Consider the following 21,904-nt stretch of genomic DNA (forward strand, 5'->3'; position numbering starts at 1 on the left):
TGTCTGTTCTCAAGGGCAGTTTCTTTAAATTTGTTTCCTATTTGAGATGTATGTCAGCAGGGAGAAGGGCAAAAATTTTGCTATTGCTATTCATTTTTATACAGGACCCACAAATAGTACAATCATTTGTAGCAATATAAAATTCAAAATATGTAAGAGAAGACCATATTCCTCACTGAATTTATATGTATTTTCCTCCAGGTTTTCAAACAGTGGAATTAGGAAAAAATAGTATTAGGCATTATTAGTTTTCTTCAGAGAAGGTAAAATGATTTTTCAAAATCCATACTTAAAAAATAGAATTGTGCTTTAATTTAAAGATTCTTTTTTTAAATTGTGTCAATTAAAAAAATTAAGATGGCAAATCCACCAAGAAGCAAGCAGGCAAAAGAAGTTTGAGGCTTTCTTTTATTAGAGTATCTCTGGATTTTTTTTTTTTTTTCCAAATCAGTTAATATGACATTCCATTGACTTGTCAAATCAAGACCTAAACCTGTGGAAATAAGTAAAACACTTAACTGGTAACTGTCCAATCCCTAATGTGTTATAGTTTGGATTATTAATGGATAAGTAATATCTGACCTCTTTGGAGTGTGGGGGCCTGGTCTTTATTTTGCTTAAATTAGCATGAATTGGGAACAACTCCCCTGAAAGCCAGGGGAAGTGAAATCAAGATCAGACCGCCAATATAGAAAATACCCGTTTGCTGTTACCTATACATTTGCATTAGAACCAAATGGCAATGATATGAAAAGAAATTTTTGTACATAGTATCAATCTGTCTTATTAAGTTTGAATAGTCGTGCTTCAATTTTTCCATAGGTATTAATCTGTTACCCTCTAATAGCACTTGTAAGTGTTTACACTCTACCAATATTCATTATTTAATGTATGGCCTGGCTTTAACACATGGTGAAAATTGAAATGATGTCATTTTCACACTCTCTTCAGTATTTTCCCACACATGTTTTCATTCTAGGATCTTTCCCTTTAGTCAGAACATTAATCAGATGCAAAAGCAATGTAAAATTTCCACTGAGTTTGCTTTAATCAACCAGGCGTCACAGATGTACTCCTGAGACTGTTGTATCTGGGTTGTGTTTGATTTAGTCATTCATGATAATTATCCTCTAAAGTGTGTTGAGCTGGGAAAAGTTTAACATTTAATAGCAAATTAAAGGAATTGAAAGCCAATACTTTTTCCCTAGTAACTAATTCCTGTTTTTTCTTGAATGTATTGTGACCTTGATTTGTAAGAAATATTTTTACTGTGTAGAACTTTCCCTTTCTTTTTGTAGACTCATCCAACACAAACTGCATTCTTATCCAGTGTTGATCTTCACACTCATTGTTCCTATCAGCTAATGTTACCAGAGGCTATTGCAATTGTTTGTTCACCAAAGCATAATGAGTGAGTTCTGTTTTTCTAAGTAATATTTAGCTATCTCTTCCACCCCACTATCTCAGAACTAGATTACATATAAAACAGTCTCTGAAGGTCGAACAGGGTGAAGGGCAAGAACAGTTCTAATATATTTGGCTTCTTTTCCCTGTATTGTCAAGTTGATCTTGATATGTATTCCAGTAAGATCTATAGGCAGTATTCATTCTTGCTTCAGTTTTCCCCCTTTAATATTAAAATTCTGTAAATTCTTACAGAATTCTTATGACAGCAGTTGGCTGTGGCAGCTCCAGCCCTTTTGGCTCTTATTTGTCCGTGATTTAAGAGTCCCAACTCTACTGTTTGGTCAATCAGGTGGGAGTATGAAAATAGAAATACAGTGTAGAGTTATAATGTTTTATATACATTCTTTTTCCTAAATAGTTAATAAACAGTGCAGATAAATTAAAACAAATCATTTTAAGCTGATGTTAATATGGGCTCAGATTATTACAGATATTTAGGCATTGCTCTGAATGTAATCGTAGAGTACAGAGCTAAAATCCACAGTAACTAAGGCTCTAGTGAAGCTGGATACTAGGCAGTCAAATGTAAAAGTCAAAGGGAAGAAAAGAAGCAAGCAAGAGGGATTGAGGTAACCTAGGGTCTTTGTGTTAGGGACAAGTATTTTTTGCCATTAACGTATTGGGAAAAAGGTAATGGCAGTAACACTACATCATCTTCTAGTGAGCTACAGGTATGCTCTCCTTGTCACACAGTTACTTTCAGTACTCTGTCCCCTAAGAAATCAGGACTTTAGGTGCCTCCCTGCAATGATTTGGATCGTACCAGAGTATAGGTGGCAGTGAGGTACCAGGTGGCTAGCCTAGCTCATTTCTGAGCATGTGCAGTAGTCCAAGTTTTGGATTATTTTTTTTTAGTTGATCAGAAGTTGTCATTTTGTGGTCACTAAACAAAATTATTAAGGCTCATGCTTTGTGACTTAGATGCCTTTATTCTTAAGTTTTGTGCAGGCACCTGCAAGGTTGGTTATTATCTGGCCTCTATTACTCGAGTTTCTGCCAGTAGCTATGTATCCAAGCATGCAAATTCAGATAGAAATGAGCTACTGTCAGGAGACATTTTCAGAGGACTTGTATGGGACTGAGCCTTGTACAAAAGACAGAGTGGAGAGAAACAAGCCCTATTGCCCAATAGCCTTGTTGTTAGGACACTCTACAGGGATGTGGGAGAGCTGAGCTCAAGTTTGTGCTCACAAATTAGGAGAAACACTTTGTATTGGACGTTAGTAGCCTGTTTTAACTAAAACATTGTTTACTGAAGCATGTTGGATGAAGTGGATTTGTTTAAAATGTCCAAGCAAATTCTTTGCATTGCAATTCTTAAATGAGTTTTGTTCTTTGCTTTCCAGCACTGGCATCTTCAGACTTACAAATGCGGGTATGCTTGAAGTTTCTGTCTGTAAAAAAAAGGGCTTTCATCCACATACTAAGGAACCTAGACTATTTAATGTAAGTGTGTTGCATTTAATATAATGGAATGGATTAGGTGGTTTTTTTGCAAGTGCTTAGTACTCACTGTGGGAAGCAATTTCAAGATGGATTTTTTTATATTTCTCCCCTTGAAATATGCAGATTGTGTATAGCCCATTGTCTTTCCTGACTTATCAGTGCATTCGTAATATCTGCTTCCAAGAGCCATCCATTTCTGCTGTTTGCTTCTTGCCACTGTTTGGGAGGACGAGTCCAGTAAATATCATGGACCATTCAATAGAAACCTGTGGGATATGCTATCAGCTAGAAAAGGAACGTTTCCCACATTAGCTCTTTGGAAGCTATCTGAACAGGTGGCCCTCCCTCTTCTCCACCCCCACTTCCTTTCTCAAAGCTGGCCAGGTTGGCCCTCTCCAAAAAAAATCAAAGGCTGCACTGAAGTTTTCCATGACTAACAAAAATTCAAACTGGATTCTCCCACCTGGAACCTCTGAGAAATATGCACTGCTGCTGACTAACCTATGAAGGTTAAGTGTGTTTAGACTAGACACTTGCTTCTCCCTACTTTCCACCAGTCCCCTCAAAGTTAATTCTAGTAACCACAAAATAGTTTTTCTGTTTGGCAGTTTAAGGCTCTACCATGCTGTTTGCATGACTCAACTGTTAATAATGAGAATCTGCGAATAGTTATCAATCATTACCACAAACGATACTCATTTGGTTATTTGAAAGAAAGCCAACTTTCCTTATCTTAGCATAATTCACAAATATGGTAATAGGGCTCTTTTGTCTTTATTTGTAAGTAACCATTGAGAAATAAGAACCAATAAGGTTACTATACTTATGCCTAAAGATAAAATGCCAAGAGATGGGGAAAAGTCTCTCCCTTTTGGAGGGGTAATGGAATAAAGAGGCTAGACACCAGACCAAGTGTCCTTCAGGGTGGAGTTTTCAAAAGTTAGGCACTGGCCTAAGTTTGTTCTGATCAGAAATAATCATAGTTTTTCCATGGACTCCATTGAGACTAAAGGTAATTTAGTGATGAATATCTTAAGTAGCTTGAGTTCTGGTCTGTTATCCTGGCTGTTGTCCATAGGTTTTACAAGAGTGCTTATGTCTGATAAGAGCCACATAATCCATTCCATTCTCTATAGCAAGCATCAAGCAAACAGCTGGAATCACAGCATATCACAATACAAAAAAAGTAGTTAATTCTATCATCTTATAAATTGCCTTTCAGCATTGCCAATCTGTCATGTTCTCAAGAGAATCTGAATCCTTCAGAGTGGGTGTCTGTGCTCTGTAATATTTTGTTAGTCAAGAAAAAAGGGTATACCTAATATACGACATTTCAGAAGGGCCTGTTCAAAGTCTAGTTTATGAGTTTAAAAAAAAAAGTCTGGCTGTTTCCAAACATGCTTGGACCATTAAGGCTAGATTGTTTTTTTAAGGCACCAAGAACATTTTTACACATGCAAGCACTGCAGCGCTGGGTGCTTTGAAAAGCACCCAGTGCTGCATCGCTTATAGTTGTATAAGCGGCAAAATATTCTGTGTGTCAGTGTGCCCAAAATGGCGGCAGTCCACTTTTGAACTAAAACACATAAAAGTGTTTTAATTCAAAAGCACACTGCCTCCATTTTATCCACACTACAACTGCAAGCAATGCAGTGCTGTGTGCATTAGCTTGCGTGCAGAGCGGATTTGATTAATCGAGTCTGCTCCAATGCGCTGGATCTCTGGCACATCCAGCCATGAAAATGTATGTGTAAAATGCCCCAAGAAGCGAAGTGCTAACTGCACCTGTCCAACCATAGTCTTAGGAGATGTGTTGCCTCAGATATCACTATGAAAAATAGAAACTACCCTCTCTGCCTATATGCTCCCCACACAAGCTTGGTTGTGTCAGAGGTTACTTTGTTTGGGAGAGGTTAGAGTGTAGGTTTCTATCACTTCAAGCCTCCACCCTCCTGTTCCATGTGAGACAGTATGTTCACAGCTTCCACTGCAAAACATGGTCCCAGGCAGTGTATACTAGGGCATAAAGAACTATAGAATGTATCAAAATTTTACTCCTACGCACTAAGGTCTTCTTTTTTAATTTCACAGGTGTAGCTATTTTTCTGTTCAGCTTTCAGACTGAACTTGTGTATTAACAGGCAAATGACAGGCAAGATCACTTGTACATACAGGAATTATATAAAATAGTCTTGCATGTGTAATAAGAAATCATAAACCATACATCCTGTTTCACTCAAGTTGAATTTAGCAGTGAACAAAAGTTGTTGCCATTTCATAGGTGTATGGGGACATATGTAAAATGGTTTGGTTGTTTGTAGGCCTGCTGATACTAAACGAAGTATTCCCATCACAAAACCGTACTAACAGTGCTGTTTGGCATCCTTATTATTAGCAGCCCCAACAAGGATATCAAGGTATAATATCACCTACAAAAAACTTTTTCTCCCTAGAGGTGGTGTTTACCATGTCCAAATTGATGAATGTTGGCAGAGTAGTGTAAGGACTTGCATTGCTGCCAAGTATAGAATTTCTGCTGATGAACATAGGATTTTGACCTCCAAGGCTGTTGGTCAGCAGCTTTTAAAAATGACTGGAAGCATTATGCTGAATGAGCCCTGTTGGTCTTCATTGAGAAGAGGATCCAAAAGAAAATCATATAATGTATAGAATACTTCTTTCCTGTTTAGCTTTGGAAATGGAATTGATTATCATCAGTTAATCTCTTATGATATTCAGACGATAACTACTTTCCTGTATTGGTTGATTTCAATGAGTAATGGATTGATTTCTTCTACAGACCTGTGCCCATGTAGTTGGGAAAGATGTAAAAATAATCATGCTGGATCTAAGGTGATGTGGAAGGAAGATAAAACCTCCTACCTAACAGGTGCCCAAAATAGTAAAAATGGTTGTCATGTTTTCCTACAGTGTTTTCAGGAAGGACTGATGTTTTATATTTATATATTTTACATTTAATGATTTGATATTTATTGCTCTTGCCCATTTTGAAGCTATTTTGTTGCTCTGTCAAGATAGAGTTCAGAATGTCATTAAATTGGGATCTGCAAATGTATCTGAAATAATATGAGACCGCAATAAAGTGAACTTCAAATAACAAATGATGATGCTGATGAAACTGGTACAGTGCTTCTGAGGTCACTTTGCCTTGCATTAACTTTGCTCTGATCTACAGATTTTTAATAATGGCTTGTCATATCTTCCAGGTATGTGGATCTTTAGTGAGTATATATTAGGTTACAAATGTCAATAGGTCAATCTCAAACAGCTTAGGCCATAACTGTCTCCTCACAGCTGCAGAAGTCATAATTTCTATAATAATTTTTGGACCTTCCAAGACACCCAAGACACCCAAGATGAATTTTAGCATGGCTAAGAGATCTGTCTCAGGTTAAAGAGGGGAAGAAGTTTACTAAGTATAAACATCTTGTTCCTACACAGGAAGCTTCTATAAACATTTGTTAAGATCTCCTGCCCGCTCTCAATGGCTGCACCACCCACCCCAGCTCCCAGCTCTTTGGAGAAAGAAAAAAAAAAGCCCCAACTCACCGGGTGCTGCCAGACGGAGGGGCAATCCCTGCTGCCCCGCCACTGCTCCACACAATGTCAGGGGCTCTGCCATGAGCCCCCTGACCCTTGCCCGCTCCCCTTATGGCTGTTCTTCCCATCCCAGCTCCCAGCCCTTTAAAGAGACAAAAAAAAAAAGCCCCAACACACTGGCTTCTGCCTGGCAGGGGGTGATCCTCGCCGCCCCACACTGCGTGGGGGGCTCTGTCACGAGCCCCCAGAAGCCCCAAGGCCACTGCAGCAGCCAGTGAATCGTGGGAGGGAGAGGGTGGTGTTTTTTCTTAAAGGGCTGGTGCTGGGGTGGGTGGGGCAGCCATAGGGAGGCTGCGGGGAGCAGGCAGGGGTTGGGGGGGCTCATAGCAGAGCCCTCCATGCAGTGGGGGACAGCAGGGATCACCGCCCCCCCTGGTTGGATAGGGACTTTTTTTAAAGGGCCAGGAGCTGGGGCGGGTGGGGCAGCCATAGGGGGCTGGGGCTGGGAGAGTGGGCGGGGTCAGGGAGTGCTGGGAGGGGGGAGCAGGCAGGGGATGGGGCCTGGCAGGGGTCCTCCCATGGTCCCCTCCCTCCTTCTCCAGCCTCCCTTCCCCCATCCCCTACTTACCAGCTCGAAGTCCTTGTCCAGCTCATTGCTGCAGCCAGCAGGGACTGCCTGAATTCCCGAAGCTCTCCAAATCTTTTCCAAATCAATTTGGAGAGCTTCGAATTGATTCAGACCTTTTAATTTGACCCCTGACTCGATTTGGATTTGGAGATTCAGCCACTAAATCAGGCTGAATCTCCTCCGAATCAAATCAGCACCCAAAGTTTCGCACAGCTGTACTGCGATGTCATGGTTTCGCAATGAAAGTCCCAGTCCAGCCTAACTGGAAAAGTTGAAATCAGGAGTGGGCAAAATATGGCTTGTGAGCTGGATCCAGCCCACAGAGTGATTTTTGCCTGGCCTGCAGTGAGTCTCTTAGCCCCACCAGGCAGCACAGGGGCACCCCCGTGCCAAGCCAGCCTGCAGCTCACCCTGGGATGCCCGTGTGCTGGCAGCAGCCTTCATCCCCACCAGCTTGGGGTGGGGTGGTGCGGGGGCAGCAGCAGCCCCAGTGAAGTTGCATCTGGGGCCAGAGCCAGGGGCCAGTCTCCATGGAGATAATGTACAGCCAGGCAGAGAACAGCATCCAGGGCTGGGAGCCAGTCTCCAGGGAGACTGTGCACAACCAGGCAAGGAGCTGTGGAATCAGTGGTCAGGACCCAGCCGGGGCCAGGGGAAGCATGCAGCACTGGGACACCCCTGTTTTATGCCAATCCACAGCTTACCCCAGGATGCTCATACTGTGGTGGGAGCCCCCAGCCCCTCCAGGTCCTGGCCACTTTTCCAAGTGATGGAGTCGCTGCCAGGTCCACCTCCCTTCCTCCCTTTCCTGTAGGCTGCATACCCTGGGTTGCGGGAGGGGACAGGTGAGTAGGGAAAAGGAGGCTAAGTTTTCCCCCACTTGGTGGGCTTGGCCTTGACACGTGGCTGTCTCCTGCCCCCTCTTTGTCTGCCTGAGCCTCCTCCACGGGAGTCACAGCCCTCCTCCCTCTATGGGTGCTGCAGCCCCAGTAAAGCTTGGGGGTGGCTTCCAGCTCCACCTTGACTCCATGCTGTCACCACCCCAAGATAGCAGCCCTGTATGCAGCTCCTGGGAGCCATGCAGGCAGTGTGTATGGGTGAGGAACTGTGGTCAGGGCCAGGGCTGGGATCATGGGACAGTAATAGCGTAGGGCCAGGGTGGGGCAGAGCTGCCCTCTGCTCCCTGGATGGCCCTGCCTGCAGAACCCATGCCCACCTGTCCTGCTCCTGAGCACAGCTACCTGGAGCTACCACATTGGGAGCTTTTGTTAGTTGCTGGGGTCAGGGGAGGCGGGTGAGAAGGGAGTTGCTGACAGCCTATGACAGGTTACCAAGACAGCACATGTGGTGCTCGAGCCCAAATAATTGTCAGCTCCTGGTTTAAGCGCGCTGCTGAAGTAGCTCCTATAAAGGTGACATTTTGAGCTTTTATAAATGTGCGTGGGGCCACTTTTGAGCAACCATTCCTTCCAGCCCTTTGATGGGACCACAAGAGCCCAGTGGGTCAGCAGAGCACAAGAACTATAAATGAAGTACTAATTTGGTACCCACATTCCTCTGTTTTTGTGAAAACAGGCAGGACTGGCTTACTGTGACGATAAATTGATGCTTCCATTCCATTAGCATCTCTGAAAATCAAGACTATTCTGTGGGTGTCAGAATGTGGCATGAAAATTAAAATGCTGTACCTGGCAAGTAAAGAGTTTGGACACTAATATTGTACTGTTTGAGTGAATTGTGCTATTTCAAACAGTAGACTAGGGATTCCTAACCAGACTGCAGTGACACCCTGGGGTGCTTTGAGATCCTTTCAAGGGTGCCAGAGGGTGCCACGCAATGTTAGCACAAGTTTACAGCTGTGATTCAGAAAAATTTGCAAATACAAATCCATAGGTATGGTCTTTCTGAGTTCTTTGGCAACAGAAAAAAATGCTCTGCTATTCTTCTGTAGCCAAAAAAGAGTAAAAACTAAGAGCTTGCATTTTCCAAAGGATGCCTTGAGTCTAAAAGGGGTGTCTTGAATGTAAAAAAAGTTGAGATCCACTGCAGTAGGCCTTTTCCCTTTAGTATATTGTTGCTGTTATTATTGCAGTACTAAATTTGGGCCACAAGAGGGTGCATTAAAAGCAATAATAATGAGCCTATTTGAGAACACATGCTTTGTAAAAGAAAAGAAGTGGCAAGTAGTATATCGGAGATTTATTCAAAAAATACATAGTATCCAAGTAATCAGAGCTCTTATTATGAAAGATGTTGGAATGAAATTATAAAGACGTATTTATTCCTGAATATATTCACAGTAATGTGCTAAAGGGTATATGAAGATAAAGCAATTTAAAAGCATTTGCGGTGAACGATGGATGGGCCAGCTTCATCATATTCCTGTTTGCTAATCCACATCTGCTGGAAAGTAGACAGAGAGGCAAGGATAGAACCACCAATCCAGACAGAGTATTTACGCTCAGGAGGAGCAATGATCTGTTTAAGAAAGAAACAAAAATACAACCTTCTGTTATGGAAGAAACATATCTGGTGAACAAAGATACCAGATGACAGTTAAACCTTTTTGGACAATCTAAAACCTAATGGCATCTCCTGCATTTCATTTAGCCATAGAAGTATGCACCATATCAAATCAGTAAATCCACAAACATTTTCACAAAATTTTGACAAAACCATCTTGCTGTTCTTCATTAAAATTTAAACAGTTTGTCCAATTCTGATGAGCTCTAATAGGTTAAAAATAATGGCACTGCACTGTACCTTGATTTTCATAGTGCTGGGAGCCAGAGCAGTTATTTCTTTCTGCATCCGATCAGCAATGCCTGGATACATTGTTGTACCACCAGACAGGACGTTGTTTGCATAAAGGTCCTTTCTGATATCAATATCACACTTCATGATGCTGTTGTAAGTGGTTTCATGTATACCAGCAGACTCCATGCCTGAGAGGGTTATAGCAGAACACTGAGAATAAGCCATATGTAAATAGTCATAAAACTTTTAAGTAGACCTACAAAAACTAATTGGCACTTTTGCTTGGAAGACACCACTCCCCAGGGCTTGTACAAACCTATGGAATGTCATTTTGCAGCTGGCTAAGCTTTTAATTATTCAGAAGCTATTTGGGACCACAGACCTTTTCTTGAATAGCCATTCATTTTAAAAGAAAGCAAGAGGAGCTGGGACAGGAGTTATGTCTCCATTTTTCCATCCTATTTTAAATGGACTAAGAATTCCATTTATGGTCACACTGACTCTTGAAAAACTAACCCAGCTCACAGTTGGAATAGTCATAGTTCTGTCCTTGTAACCATAGCTATGTAACTACTTTAACTACTGCTGGTCCAGAAACTTCATTTGATGCCTAGCATCCTGTACTCTGGTCAGTAATTCTTGACAAGGGGGTTGTCATACCCTTGGGATGCCATACAATGTTAGAACTGTTAAGTGTACCAAAACGATTCACAAGATAAACCCAGAGATTATGAAATAAGAATCCATAGTGTTAAAAACATTCTAACCTACTGTGGTCTTGCTGAGCTCTTTGCAACAGAAGAATTGCTTATTATTTTTCTGTTGTCAAAAAATGAGTAAAAACAAAAAAAGCTGGCATTTTCTGAGCGGTGCTTTTAGTCTAAAAAGGTTGAAAAGCACTGCTCCAGCCAGTTCATCAGCATGACACGTGCCGTAACTTTTTTTTAAGGCACAAACAGCAAAGCCTATATCTTATTTGGTCTAAATTCTACTTATGCCTCTACATATAATTACATACCAGGCACATTGAAACAGAAGACTTTCCTTTCTGAGAAGGGTACCACTCTGGCAAGCCTAGTCTGCCTGCCAAGAAGATTCAGGCCTTCATTGCCAAGAGAAGTGATATGAGTCCTAGCAGGCTCTAAGCTAAACAGAACCAAGAGCACCTTCCACCTCTTCTGTTTTGTTTTTTTTTAATTTGACCTATTTATATATGGAGCCAGAAAGAGAATAGCAAGAAGTCTGGTTCTGTAACTCAATGAGCTGGGCACCAGACCTGAAACGAGGTAAGCCCTGGTTTCTAGGCCCTCCTCCCGCTCTTATCTGTACATTTTACTGGCTCATTATTGAATGCAAAATACAGGGACACTCCATCTTGGCTTGGGAAGGGAAAAAGGTCAGAACCTAGGTCCCATTCCCTTTTGGGTCAGTGCCCAGTTGGCTAAGCAACTGAGTCAGTCACCTACCTGCCTCACCTTCTAGTTCCATGAATCTTTCTCCTTTGGCTGCCCAGTGAATCAAGTTTAACATTAAGAGGAGTAAGAAGGTATACTGGGTAATGCCTAACCAAGGACCTTGAGCTGGGATGTGGAAGATGTGGGCGCAAACCTTGTCTGAGTGATGGGGGTCGTAAAATCTTGATCTCCCAGGCAGGTGCCCCAGTTATTGAAGCAGGACATATATGGTATTACATATACTATTTTTTGTGACGTATATAGTATTACAGAACTCCCCAACTACGTTAGTCACATAATACTTCACCCATCCAAAGGTGACTTGTAGGAGGTCTACCGACCCCAAACCTACCAGAATCCTTGTATAGAAGATACATAGTTAAAAAGCTGGTGAGTTAGATATAATTATCCTCTTTTATGCCTTGTTTTCTCTAAAGTGCTTTTGTTTTAAAGATATAATATTTTGTTCTCAGAAAATTGGTTACTGGGAGAATTATGATTCCAACCCCAGAGAAGTGGTAGCTGGAGACTTAGGACCTGAGCAAAGATGTGGTCAAAGTGCAATTAGCTTGGTAACTTTGGCAACTTCATTAGGAAAACAAGGAAAACTGAAATGGATTTTGACTCTCCAGTACTGCATAGCATCTTAAGGAATTCATGATCAATGAATGACGAACTTGACAAAACAGAAATATCATCTCTGGGCCAAGGTATGTTGTGCTGACACTAGGTGTATAGGTGGGTAATACTCTGAGAAAATTAAATCTTATTCCCTTCTGCCAAAGTTGACCTTGGGGCATTTTTAATTGTCTGTATAGAATCTTCAGTGTGCATCAACTTCTGATGTAAGGAACAACTTGTTAGCCCATATTTGTCAGAGCTATTAAGGCAGGGGTGGGCAAAATACAGCCCATGGGCCAGATGCGGCCCATCAGACCATTCTGTCCAGCCTGCAGAACCCCTAAAAAATTTAGAAAATCTTTATCTGCTCCTGGCTGTCGGCAGTAGGACCCAGGGGAAGCTGACAGGAGCCCAGCTCCACCCACTCCCAGCCATTTCCCTTTTTCTTGCCCCCACCCTGCTCCAGCATCACATGGTTCCCAGCTGCATGGCCACACTAGGGAACACGGGGCCCCACTGGTATGGAAGTGTGTGCGCACACAGGAAGGATCAGAGTGTGCATGCATGTGTGTGTGTTTAGGCAGGAGCAGTGTGTGGGGGTGTGTGTGTGTAGGTAGGGGCTGTGTGTGTCGGCAGTGTGTGTGTGTTCGTAGGACGAGTACCCCCCCACACACACACCATACACATGCACCTACACCCCCCTTGCACTGCCATACACACAGATCCCCACAACCACACCCCCTCACACACCCCAGCCACCCTCCCTTCATACACAACCCCCAACAAACCCCATACCCACCCACACCCAATTATATAAACACACACACACACCCCACATACCTATACCCACCCCCCACAATATATAAGTGTGAGACGTCATTTTGAGCTATTGTGCAATTACCTCTATGTACACTACACAAATACATGTGAACCAGGGCAAAAATATTTTTTAAATCAAATTAATGAATATTTTAGATGTTCACTTTTTACAATATAATTTGGTATTCTTCTGGTTCCAATATAGCAAAACCCCATACTGAAAGGAGTACTTCCGGGGGCAAGGGGAGGGACTTCTGGTGGCAAAAGCCAGGGATTAGGGGGGTGAGACTTCTGATCCCAAGATGGCGACCAGGGGGTGGGGCACCCATCAAGGGGCAGGGCTACCCGTGCAGCCCTCAACAGCTCACCAAAACTCAGTAAGCAGCCCCCTGCCTGAAATAATTGTCCTCTCCTGTATTACAGTGTAGTAGTAGCTAGCTGTATCGTGTGAAGCAGTATTCACCCATATGTGGGTGGGCAGGAACGAGTGCTTTTTGTTTTTTCTGGAAAGAGTCTATGAGCTGCTGAACCATGACTAGATGTTAGCTCCAGTTCATGAATGGTGTGCTATAACAATTTAGTTACTAGAACATATGCATCTGTGTATGCTGAAGTGAATGTGCTGCAGGGAACAGATGAGAGTTACAAGAGCCCAGGGATAACAAGATAGTTACTGCAACATAAATTACCAATGAAAGACATCAATTCACTTACCAATGAAGGAGGGTTGGAACAGGGTCTCGGGGCAGCGGAAGCGCTCATTACCTATGGTGATCACTTGACCATCAGGCAGCTCATAGCTCTTTTCAAGAGAGGAGGAAGTGGCAGCAGTGGCCATCTCATTTTCAAAGTCCAAGGCCACATAACACAGCTTCTCCTTGATGTCACGGACAATTTCACGCTCAGCTGTTTAAAAGGGTATGGGAATGAAAATCTTGTTTTTCAACAGATCACTGTATCTAAGCAGCCCTTACACACTATTTCCTTTTAAAAATAGTCATTTAGTAATGTCAAATGGGAATCTTACATTCTTCTCCATTTCTTTATGCTTCTATACAATACTAGAATAGCCAATGATCCTTGAAGGCTATCACAAATTTTACACATAAAGCAAATCTTGTCCATGGTTAGGACTGGTTCTTACCAGTAGTCACAAAGGAATAGCCACGTTCTGTCAAAATTTTCATGAGGTAGTCTGTTAAATCTCGGCCAGCTAAATCCAGACGCATGATGGCATGAGGCAAAGCATAGCCTTCATAAATTGGCACATTGTGGGTGACACCATCTCCGGAGTCGAGCACAATCCCTTTGAGAAAACAATACAGATGTAATTTGCCTTCAGATTGCGCCCCCCCCCAGCACACACTCTTCTTTTTTAAACTATTTAAACTTCCCACTCCCTCGTCTCAAAGACCTACCTGTTGTACGTCCAGAAGCATACAGGGACAATACAGCTTGAATGGCCACATACATGGCTGGTACATTGAATGTCTCAAACATAATCTGAAATGCAACAAAATACTGAATTAGTGGAGCTCTATGACTTTCTTCATTTGAAACAAAATATTAGAGAAAAAAGGAGGCTGAAATAGATTCCTGTAAGTTGTACTCTAACTTCTATACATTTCTCATATTTGTTCATATGTATGTTCTTGCTTTCACTCTCTCTCATATATGCACATTGACAGAGGGGCTGAGATTGTACCACCATATATTAATCAATATGTATTATTTGTTTTAAGCCCAACTCCGCAAAGACTGTAGGTGGGATTTAAGTGCCAAAATCCAAAATTATAATCCTCAGAACCTTGCTCAACTTCTACCTTACCCTGGACCTTCCAGAACTTTGTAGGTATCGAACATTGTATGTTAGAGGTTCCCAGATGCCTAAACTCTGCTTCTGGACATAACCAGAAGTACCTGCATCTTAGCAGGACTAAGCAGCTTGACATTTGTTTAATGCTGAAGCCTAATCAGTATCTGCAAAACAAATATTCTGCCTATATCACCTGAAGCATTCAAATAAAACATGTACTCCTGTGTAGGTCTCTTTTTGAGGTTCCCAACTTTCCTTATGTATTGTATATGGATCTAAAGGCTGTGAATTTCACCATGGGGGGCCTATATGCTTAACATTAAGATGCTGTAATGCTGAGCATAGCAGTGACTAAGTCCATTTGTGGCTGTGGTTCCCACAGGTTTCATCAAATAGTTGATAACAGTCCATGCTTATTTGCAGCACCTAGTAAGAGCAACAATCTATTACTAGCAATATTTCTCCCTAGTAACAATTTCCATGTGTGTATTCAAATAATACTACCTATAACAGCGACAGCTGCTTAGGAGCAACATGCACACTAGGTCACCAGCATGTCACTACAAACAGGTATAAACTGCACCAGAACGTTTACTGTTAAAAAAAACCCAAACAAAACCCAAACCACACATTTTCATATTCTACTTTTTAACTGATCATGTCCATATTCAGAGTTGAGTGAAAAGATCTGTGGACAAAAACATTAAACCAAGAAGTATGACTAGTGCACATTTTGTTTCTAAAACGGTCTAGGACCAAGCAATGTAAATGAAGCATTGCTCATTAAAGGGCAACAGTCTTTCACTTCAAGCCAGTTTGAAAAGCTGAACTTCAAAAACATATTAATTGGCTCCCCGTCTTTTGTAAAAAAAGTTTAAACTACAAAAATAAGCAAATTGGACAACTGGCCACCTTGCATCCCCTTGCTTCCATGACAGTTTCATTGCCAGGGATATCAATAACATGACAGTAAAACTGTTGCAAGTACTCCAAGTGATCCTGTTAAAACCATGCTTAAGCTACAAAGCTTGAAATTATTTCAGTGAACATTTCTCATTGCTGTGTTCAGTTTGATCTTATGATGTAAAATCCTTTCACCAAGTTATAGCTTTTAAATTATTTTAAGTTATATTTAGGAAATCCAATTAAAACAGGTTAAAGCATAGACACTTAGTTTAATGCAGCAGCCCAACCTCTAACTTACTGTGGAGTTGCGAGATGGGTGATTGCTCATGTGATTCCCTGTCCCCCAATGTGTATCATTTGTTTCTTGTCTCATGTTATCTGATACCTCCAATTGTACATTGCTCTGTGCGTAAGTGAAGCAACTTAGCCTTTGTAAGTATTCTGTAATGCCAATATAATGTTCCTTAAAGCAATGTAATTACCTGTGTCATTTTCTCTCGGTTGGCTTTGGGATTCAGTGGAGCCTCAGTAAGCAGAGTTGGATGCTCTTCAGGGGCGACTCGTAATTCATTGTAGAAAGAATGGTGCCAAATCTAAAAACACAGTGAAAAGAGGCAAAGTGAAGAAATATCATCAACCAACAATTTGTAACCAAAGTGTCACGACTTCAGACTATGCACAAAATAGTCAGAATCAAAGGTTTGGAAGAGACCTTCAGGATCAATGTTCCCATTGCCTCACAACTGCAAGTGCTTCTAGCAGTAGATGTTGGCTAACAATATTTAACAGGCCGCTGTCGTAAGTAGCTATGACTGAATGTCGAAGTGACTGTGAAAAATGACTTATGTTTGCTTTTACCACCGATACTTTATATATAGTAACTTATTTGGAAGACCTCCGTGTGTCTGTGTGTGTGTGTGTACACTGATTTCCAAAACCAATTCTGGGTTTTGCGAAAAATGCACAAAGAAGCCAGCCAGCTGAAAGAACCTGGACCAGTTGGTCAAGAAAAAAAACATATTTCAGATGGAAAAGGGAAAGATCCATGAGAAAATAAATGGTACTGGTGGACAAATTCAAATGTAACATTACTCTTTTTTGATGGAATGAATTATGAATGAAAGTGGCATCCCTCTGGGCAATGCTCAGTTCTTGATGTTCACAACTGGTCTTCACTACAATATTTTGTAATGCTTTCTAGTGAACATTAGAGACAATGATGTATGAATTCCCACCTCAGCCAGGAGACATTTAGATGTTTTATGCCAGGAGTAATTAGCAAGGTACACACATCACATAGAAAATGATGAGCTGTAAAGTGATGCACAAATGCTAGCAAGTACTAGTTCAGCTTCAATTGTTAGTAATTTTCTCATGTGAAATAAAATACTACTAGATATCATGACACTGTGATACAATTTATGTTCTAATCTTTTACTCCTGTACTGAAAAATTCTATCTACACCTGACACAAGCTTTCAAATGTTGAAATACCTTCTCCATGTCATCCCAGTTTGTGATGATCCCATGTTCTATGGGGTATTTCAAGGTCAGGATACCTCTCTTGCTTTGAGCTTCATCACCTACGTAGCTGTCTTTTTGACCCATACCAACCATCACTCCCTAAAAAATGACATAAATAATGTAACCCTTAGTTGTGAAATAAACCAATAACATCACTTTCCAGACTAATGACATTGCTTACAAAACATTTGTTTAATACTAATACCAGAACCATCATTTTTATTAATTGTAATGTGGAAAAAATGAAAAAAAAATTGCATTGCATCTTCAATTTATTTACAATAATACTTCATAAATCTCAGGACTTCAGATTCTTATTAAAGTCATTTTAAATTCATCACTATAATGCAAAATAAGTAGTTACATTTTTAATGATTATCTGGTACATACTTTTAGTAATCAGTAAAAAGCATATCAGTTGCATTGAAACATTGGAATGCAGTAACTAAAGCCATATAATGCCATCTAGTGGTAAGCAATGAGCAATATATTTTTTAAATTTCTCTTAGGCTTTTTCTATGTACATTTTTCCCTCCATATTAAAAATGTTACAACTTTGAATCAAGCAAGTATAACTGTTGCTGATTTAATTACTTGTCTTATCAAAATAAGATAATTATATACTACAGACCTCTGCTTCTTCACTGATCCTTCTCAGAAAGAGATGGCTTTGATCCAGTATTTTGCATTAGGTATCCAGTGGAGTGACAGCGCTGTGTCTCATGCAAAGCTAGCAATGAATTATACTAGAATGCTGTTTTCAGCTGCCTACTGAACTGAGAGCATCACTTTCATTACAGTTAAACTGCTGGTTTTTTGCACAATGAATTCCATCAATACACTGTTTGCAGAAAGTGATAATCTGAATTATAGTAATGCCCAAAAGTTCATAGTAGGATATGGACCCTGTTCTAGGTAATGCACAAACACAGAAGCAGAGACTGTTCAGTCCTAGCAAAATTTAACTAACATATAATCATGTGACTGCAGAACAGCTTTGATTTAAACCAAACAAAACAACCCCCTCCCCTCTGTAAACTGACACTAATCTGTGGGGGAACTTCTGCCAGTACAAGAATGTCACTAGATCATGTGAGTGACCCCACAGATAAATGCTTATGACCCTCCCGCTACAAGCACTTAGATTTGGGGTCACTCACACATTCTTTTGACAATATAAGGCACTTTCAACTTAACAGAAGCCCAGCAGTGTTGTGCAAAGACGTGTCTGGTAAATGAAGGGATTTCAAAATCAGCAGTTGCTTCAGTTTGGCTTACTCTCACTACTCTGTCAGAGACAGAACAGATGTATTTCAAAACTTTAACAAGTGACTTTTTTCAGAGTTGGAGACAAAACCAGGAAAAGTATATCTTCTTTGCAGGTGCAGCTGCTTTTGGTTGCAGCCTAATTAAATTACTGGTTTCCTCTCCATTGCCTCCAGTGTGCTCTGCAACCAGTTGCTAATGCAGCACTACCCTAAAGCTAGTCTACATGGCTACTAAGGATTCTCCCAGCACTAGATTCTTGGGTGATGAAGAGCCACTAAATAACCAAGCTACCTTGTCATATTACAAATAGGGAGACTAAAAAACTGGCTTATTGAATATTTCTGTCAAGGAGAACAAAGTGTAAAATATTTTAATGTTATTTCAGGGATAAAAGTGCAGAATTTTGGGAGGGTTTGGGGCTGTTTGGTACCAGGTTCTGTGGTGGTCAACATGTTTACAAACATTTCTGCATGATTTTTAACCAGTTCCACTTGCTAGGACAGCAAGGAAGCCAGCAGCCAAAATATTAGTTGAGCTAATGTCAAGGCAAAATATAGAAGAAAGTGATATTGAAAGCTTTTCTGAAAAAGACTCCTCCCATGAGAAGTTAGGTCATATCCTAATACAGGCATGCACACCTTGAGGGGATGCCTTGTTTCAGCTTGTCCTAGAGCATTAAATATCATAAAGTAGAACAGCTTGCAGCTATACCACACTGTCGGTCAATTTGCTAGTTTCAAACTAAAAAGGATTGGGGCAGGTATGTTCTTAGATCGGAGACTCCCAAGGCAGCACTGGGAGTTGTGGTTTATAATTCTCCTGCTTCTGCGTCACTTCTAACTCCTTTAATTCTATTACAGCCCATAAAATCCACCCTGCTGTACTTAAGTAATGGAACTGGTAATTTACCTGGTGCCTGGGACGACCCACAATGGAAGGGAAAACTGCTCTGGGAGCATCATCTCCAGCAAAGCCAGCCTTACAAAGTCCTGACCCATTGTCACAAACCAGTGCAGTGCTATCCTCTTCCTCACACATCTTCTATGTCAATGTCTTCGGGCCTTTCGGGCAAAAATGGTCCTATAAACAAAACAGAAAAATTCTGCAGACATTTGCACAAGCCTAGAAGACAGACAACCACCTGAATGGATTGGTATTTATCTGCACAGGCAGGGCAACCATTCTGAGCAAGAAAATCGTTAAAAGACAGCTTACAATAAAATGTCTCCTTTGAAACTTTAATTTGAAATATTGACCCTTATATAACACCAGTTCTGTAGGAAGGGGTGAGTGGTTGTTTCCTTGTAGCAGTGGCATGCAACAGTTCAGTGGTATGCAACGGATTTCATCCTCCAAAATTGGGAGCGCCCTGCAGAATAGGTAGAGTTTTAAAACTTTAGGAGAGTTCAAATTCACTGCTCAAATGGATAGCTATAGGAATGAAAAGGTCTATATCAGGTACAATGTTCACTCAACACTGAAGAGGAAAGTGTTTGCTAGCAGTTTATAATGCGGGGGAGAATCTTTTGAATAGAGTTGGATCAAGTGTCTGGCTCAGAGGTCTCTGTGAATACGTGTTTAAAGCTATAACTGAGATAGTAAAAGCTAAAGATACATTCACTAAGAACCTCAAGCAATGAGGTGTTGCAAATGGAGAATAAAGTGGGAGTCAGATTAGAGGGATCTTCAATTTATGGGAAAGGAAGTATAGAACACCTAGTCTCGAGTGAAAAGGGAACACTGTCCAGACACTCCTCTTTTGAGCTGGGCTGTCATTCTGCTGAAGAGTAGTCTAAAAGAGACACCACAGCAGTTTTCCTGTAAGCTGCATAGATGCTGGTTTCCAGGAGAAAAGACAATACAGAAATCCTAATCTAAGTGCTGCAGGTACTGGTCTTAATTGGAAAAAGTGAGGGGAGATGCAGTTGTCCTCAATTATGTATGTGTGAGGGAAAGGAGGCTATGTCTGTTTAAGCATTTACTCAATGGAGCAGATCTTAGCTACCATGAATGAACAGTCCGGTTTGGAACAAACCATTTCCTAATTAGGAAATAGACTTCCAAGTGTCTGTTTTCGGAATGGAGTTTGGAGGTCAAGGGGTTGCTCAAAGCAGTGCAGCCCGGGCTGTGCCAAAAATCACTTGTGGGAGGAGGGGAAGGGAATGCAATGTTTCAGAGCTTAGGAGATTCTAAATGAAAACCATATTTAGTAATAAAGCATAAAAGTTGAAGAAATTCAAGCTGACTGATTTCAGGCAGGCCTCTCTGCCACCAACCAGCTCTCAACTGCTCAGGACTGCTGCAGCATGCCATACTAACATCTTACAGTAGGAAATCTAGCACAATACCATGGGATAAAGTACCCTCTCCAGCTCAGGTGGGTAAAATAGAAGTTTACTTGTTAGCCATCCTGCTCCTGTGTGCATGTGTGTGTGTGTCAGAGAGAGAGAGAGAGAGAGAAGCGCTGGCAGCACCAGGCTCTGCAGCTGACTGTTAAATGCTTCCAGTCTCATGGGGAGCAGTCCACTTGTAACCTGTTCCTTTCAATGAAATGTTTGGTATTTTGCAACCCACGGTCATTTTCTGTATGCAGACCCAGAGGAGCAAACAGACATTATATCATTCCAGACAGTAGCAATAATGTTTTTCACATTCTCCCCCCCATTTAAAAGCATATTTTCAAAGCATTTTCCTGTCTAAAGTAATTCTACACCATTGAAACAAATCTATGGAAAAAAAACCTAACCTAGTCACTTCTTATAGTTAGACCTAGGAACTAGATTCAATCCAAAGCAGATATAAGTAAATTTAGCTTATTGTTCTCAAACAAAAACAATAATTGAAATATTATTCAATATTCCTTTAAGATTGGTTTCCTGTCAATGTTATACGTGAAATGACTAGGCTGAACTGTAAAATATCTTATAAATAAAGGTTAATATAAACACCATAGTCATTTTAACCAGTGCTGTTTTAAAATGAAATGTGAGCAAATAATACCAGAACACTGCATCCTACTGAACAGCATCTGTTATTAATAAACTTTTATTAATAAGTGCTGATGAAATCTGTAAGTCACACTGTTCATTCATTGCCACTTACCCTGAGAGTTCTTTGCTGGGGACGGCTCTTCTAGGATGGTGCACTCTGCATCTATAAGCCGTTAGGTTATATAGCTCCTTGCCTAGTTCCCCTCCCACTGACTTCCCAAACAAGGAACAGAGAAGAACTAAGAGATGGCGCTGAAGTCTAACAGAGCCATATAGGGACCTCAACACAAAAATCTCTCATCTGGGTGGCCGCGGACTTTGGGTCTCTTCCACTGCATTCCACTGTACTACTTACGAAACAGGAGGAGGCTTCAGCTGGGTAAGATAAACACGTTAAAACTTCAGGGCTAAAATGCACTGAGAGATACTGTAGCAGTGACAAACACCCACTGTTGGAGTGAGTGTTCCAACAAAAAAAAAGATGCACATGCCTGCGTAGTAGCACAGAAGCATAAGGAGTGAAGAGGAAGGCTTCTAAAACACACTCACTCCCCCTTGTGTGAATTCATTAAAGCTTAGTTGGCAAAAGCAGTGAAACCGATTGTGGTAAGCAAACAAATTGCTGTATCTTGCCACCAACATTCTT

General features: G+C 41.1%; 2 protein-coding genes across 4 annotated transcripts in view; one reads left to right on the forward strand and one right to left on the reverse strand.

The window, feature by feature from the left end:
* The window catches only part of STAMBPL1 (STAM binding protein like 1), a 30,499-nt gene extending 24,464 nt beyond the window's left edge, over nucleotides 1-6,035 (forward strand). For all 3 annotated transcript variants that reach the window (XM_059729949.1, XM_059729950.1, XM_006269141.3), the window contains 3 exons: nucleotides 1,299-1,411; nucleotides 2,814-2,913; nucleotides 5,714-6,035. In XM_059729949.1, coding sequence (XP_059585932.1) covers nucleotides 1,299-1,411; nucleotides 2,814-2,913; nucleotides 5,714-5,770 — 270 coding nt within the window. In that variant the 3' untranslated portion in view covers nucleotides 5,771-6,035. The remainder of the gene's footprint in view (nucleotides 1-1,298; nucleotides 1,412-2,813; nucleotides 2,914-5,713) is intronic.
* A 3,251-nt stretch (nucleotides 6,036-9,286) lies between these two features.
* Nucleotides 9,287-21,604, reverse strand: ACTA2 (actin alpha 2, smooth muscle). The gene is made up of 9 exons (XM_006269140.4): nucleotides 21,371-21,604; nucleotides 19,178-19,348; nucleotides 16,970-17,098; nucleotides 15,958-16,068; nucleotides 14,172-14,256; nucleotides 13,898-14,059; nucleotides 13,468-13,659; nucleotides 9,866-10,047; nucleotides 9,287-9,580 (listed from the first exon to the last, which is right to left on the reverse strand). The coding sequence occupies exons 2-9, from the start codon at nucleotides 19,304-19,306 to the stop codon at nucleotides 9,437-9,439; spliced, it is 1,134 nt and encodes a 377-aa protein (XP_006269202.1). The 5' UTR covers nucleotides 19,307-19,348; nucleotides 21,371-21,604; the 3' UTR covers nucleotides 9,287-9,436.
* Between the last annotated feature and the right edge of the window lie 300 nt (nucleotides 21,605-21,904).

The sequence above is a fragment of the Alligator mississippiensis genome, chromosome 6 (genome assembly GCF_030867095.1).
Source record: "Alligator mississippiensis isolate rAllMis1 chromosome 6, rAllMis1, whole genome shotgun sequence".
In the NCBI taxonomy this organism is placed as follows: Eukaryota; Metazoa; Chordata; order Crocodylia; family Alligatoridae; genus Alligator; species Alligator mississippiensis.

Bases quoted from the DNA above. Each gene is read 5' to 3' on its own strand.
- ACTA2 (XM_006269140.4), bottom strand. From the start codon at position 19,306: ATGTGTGAGGAAGAGGATAGCACTGCACTGGTTTGTGACAATGGGTCA. The intron at 14,257-15,957 runs GTAATTACATTG...GTTGCATTTCAG, and splicing joins ACCGAGAGAAAATGACACAG to ATTATGTTTGAGACATTCAA. The intron at 14,060-14,171 runs GTAGGTCTTTGA...GTTTTCTCAAAG, and splicing joins TGCTTCTGGACGTACAACAG to GGATTGTGCTCGACTCCGGA.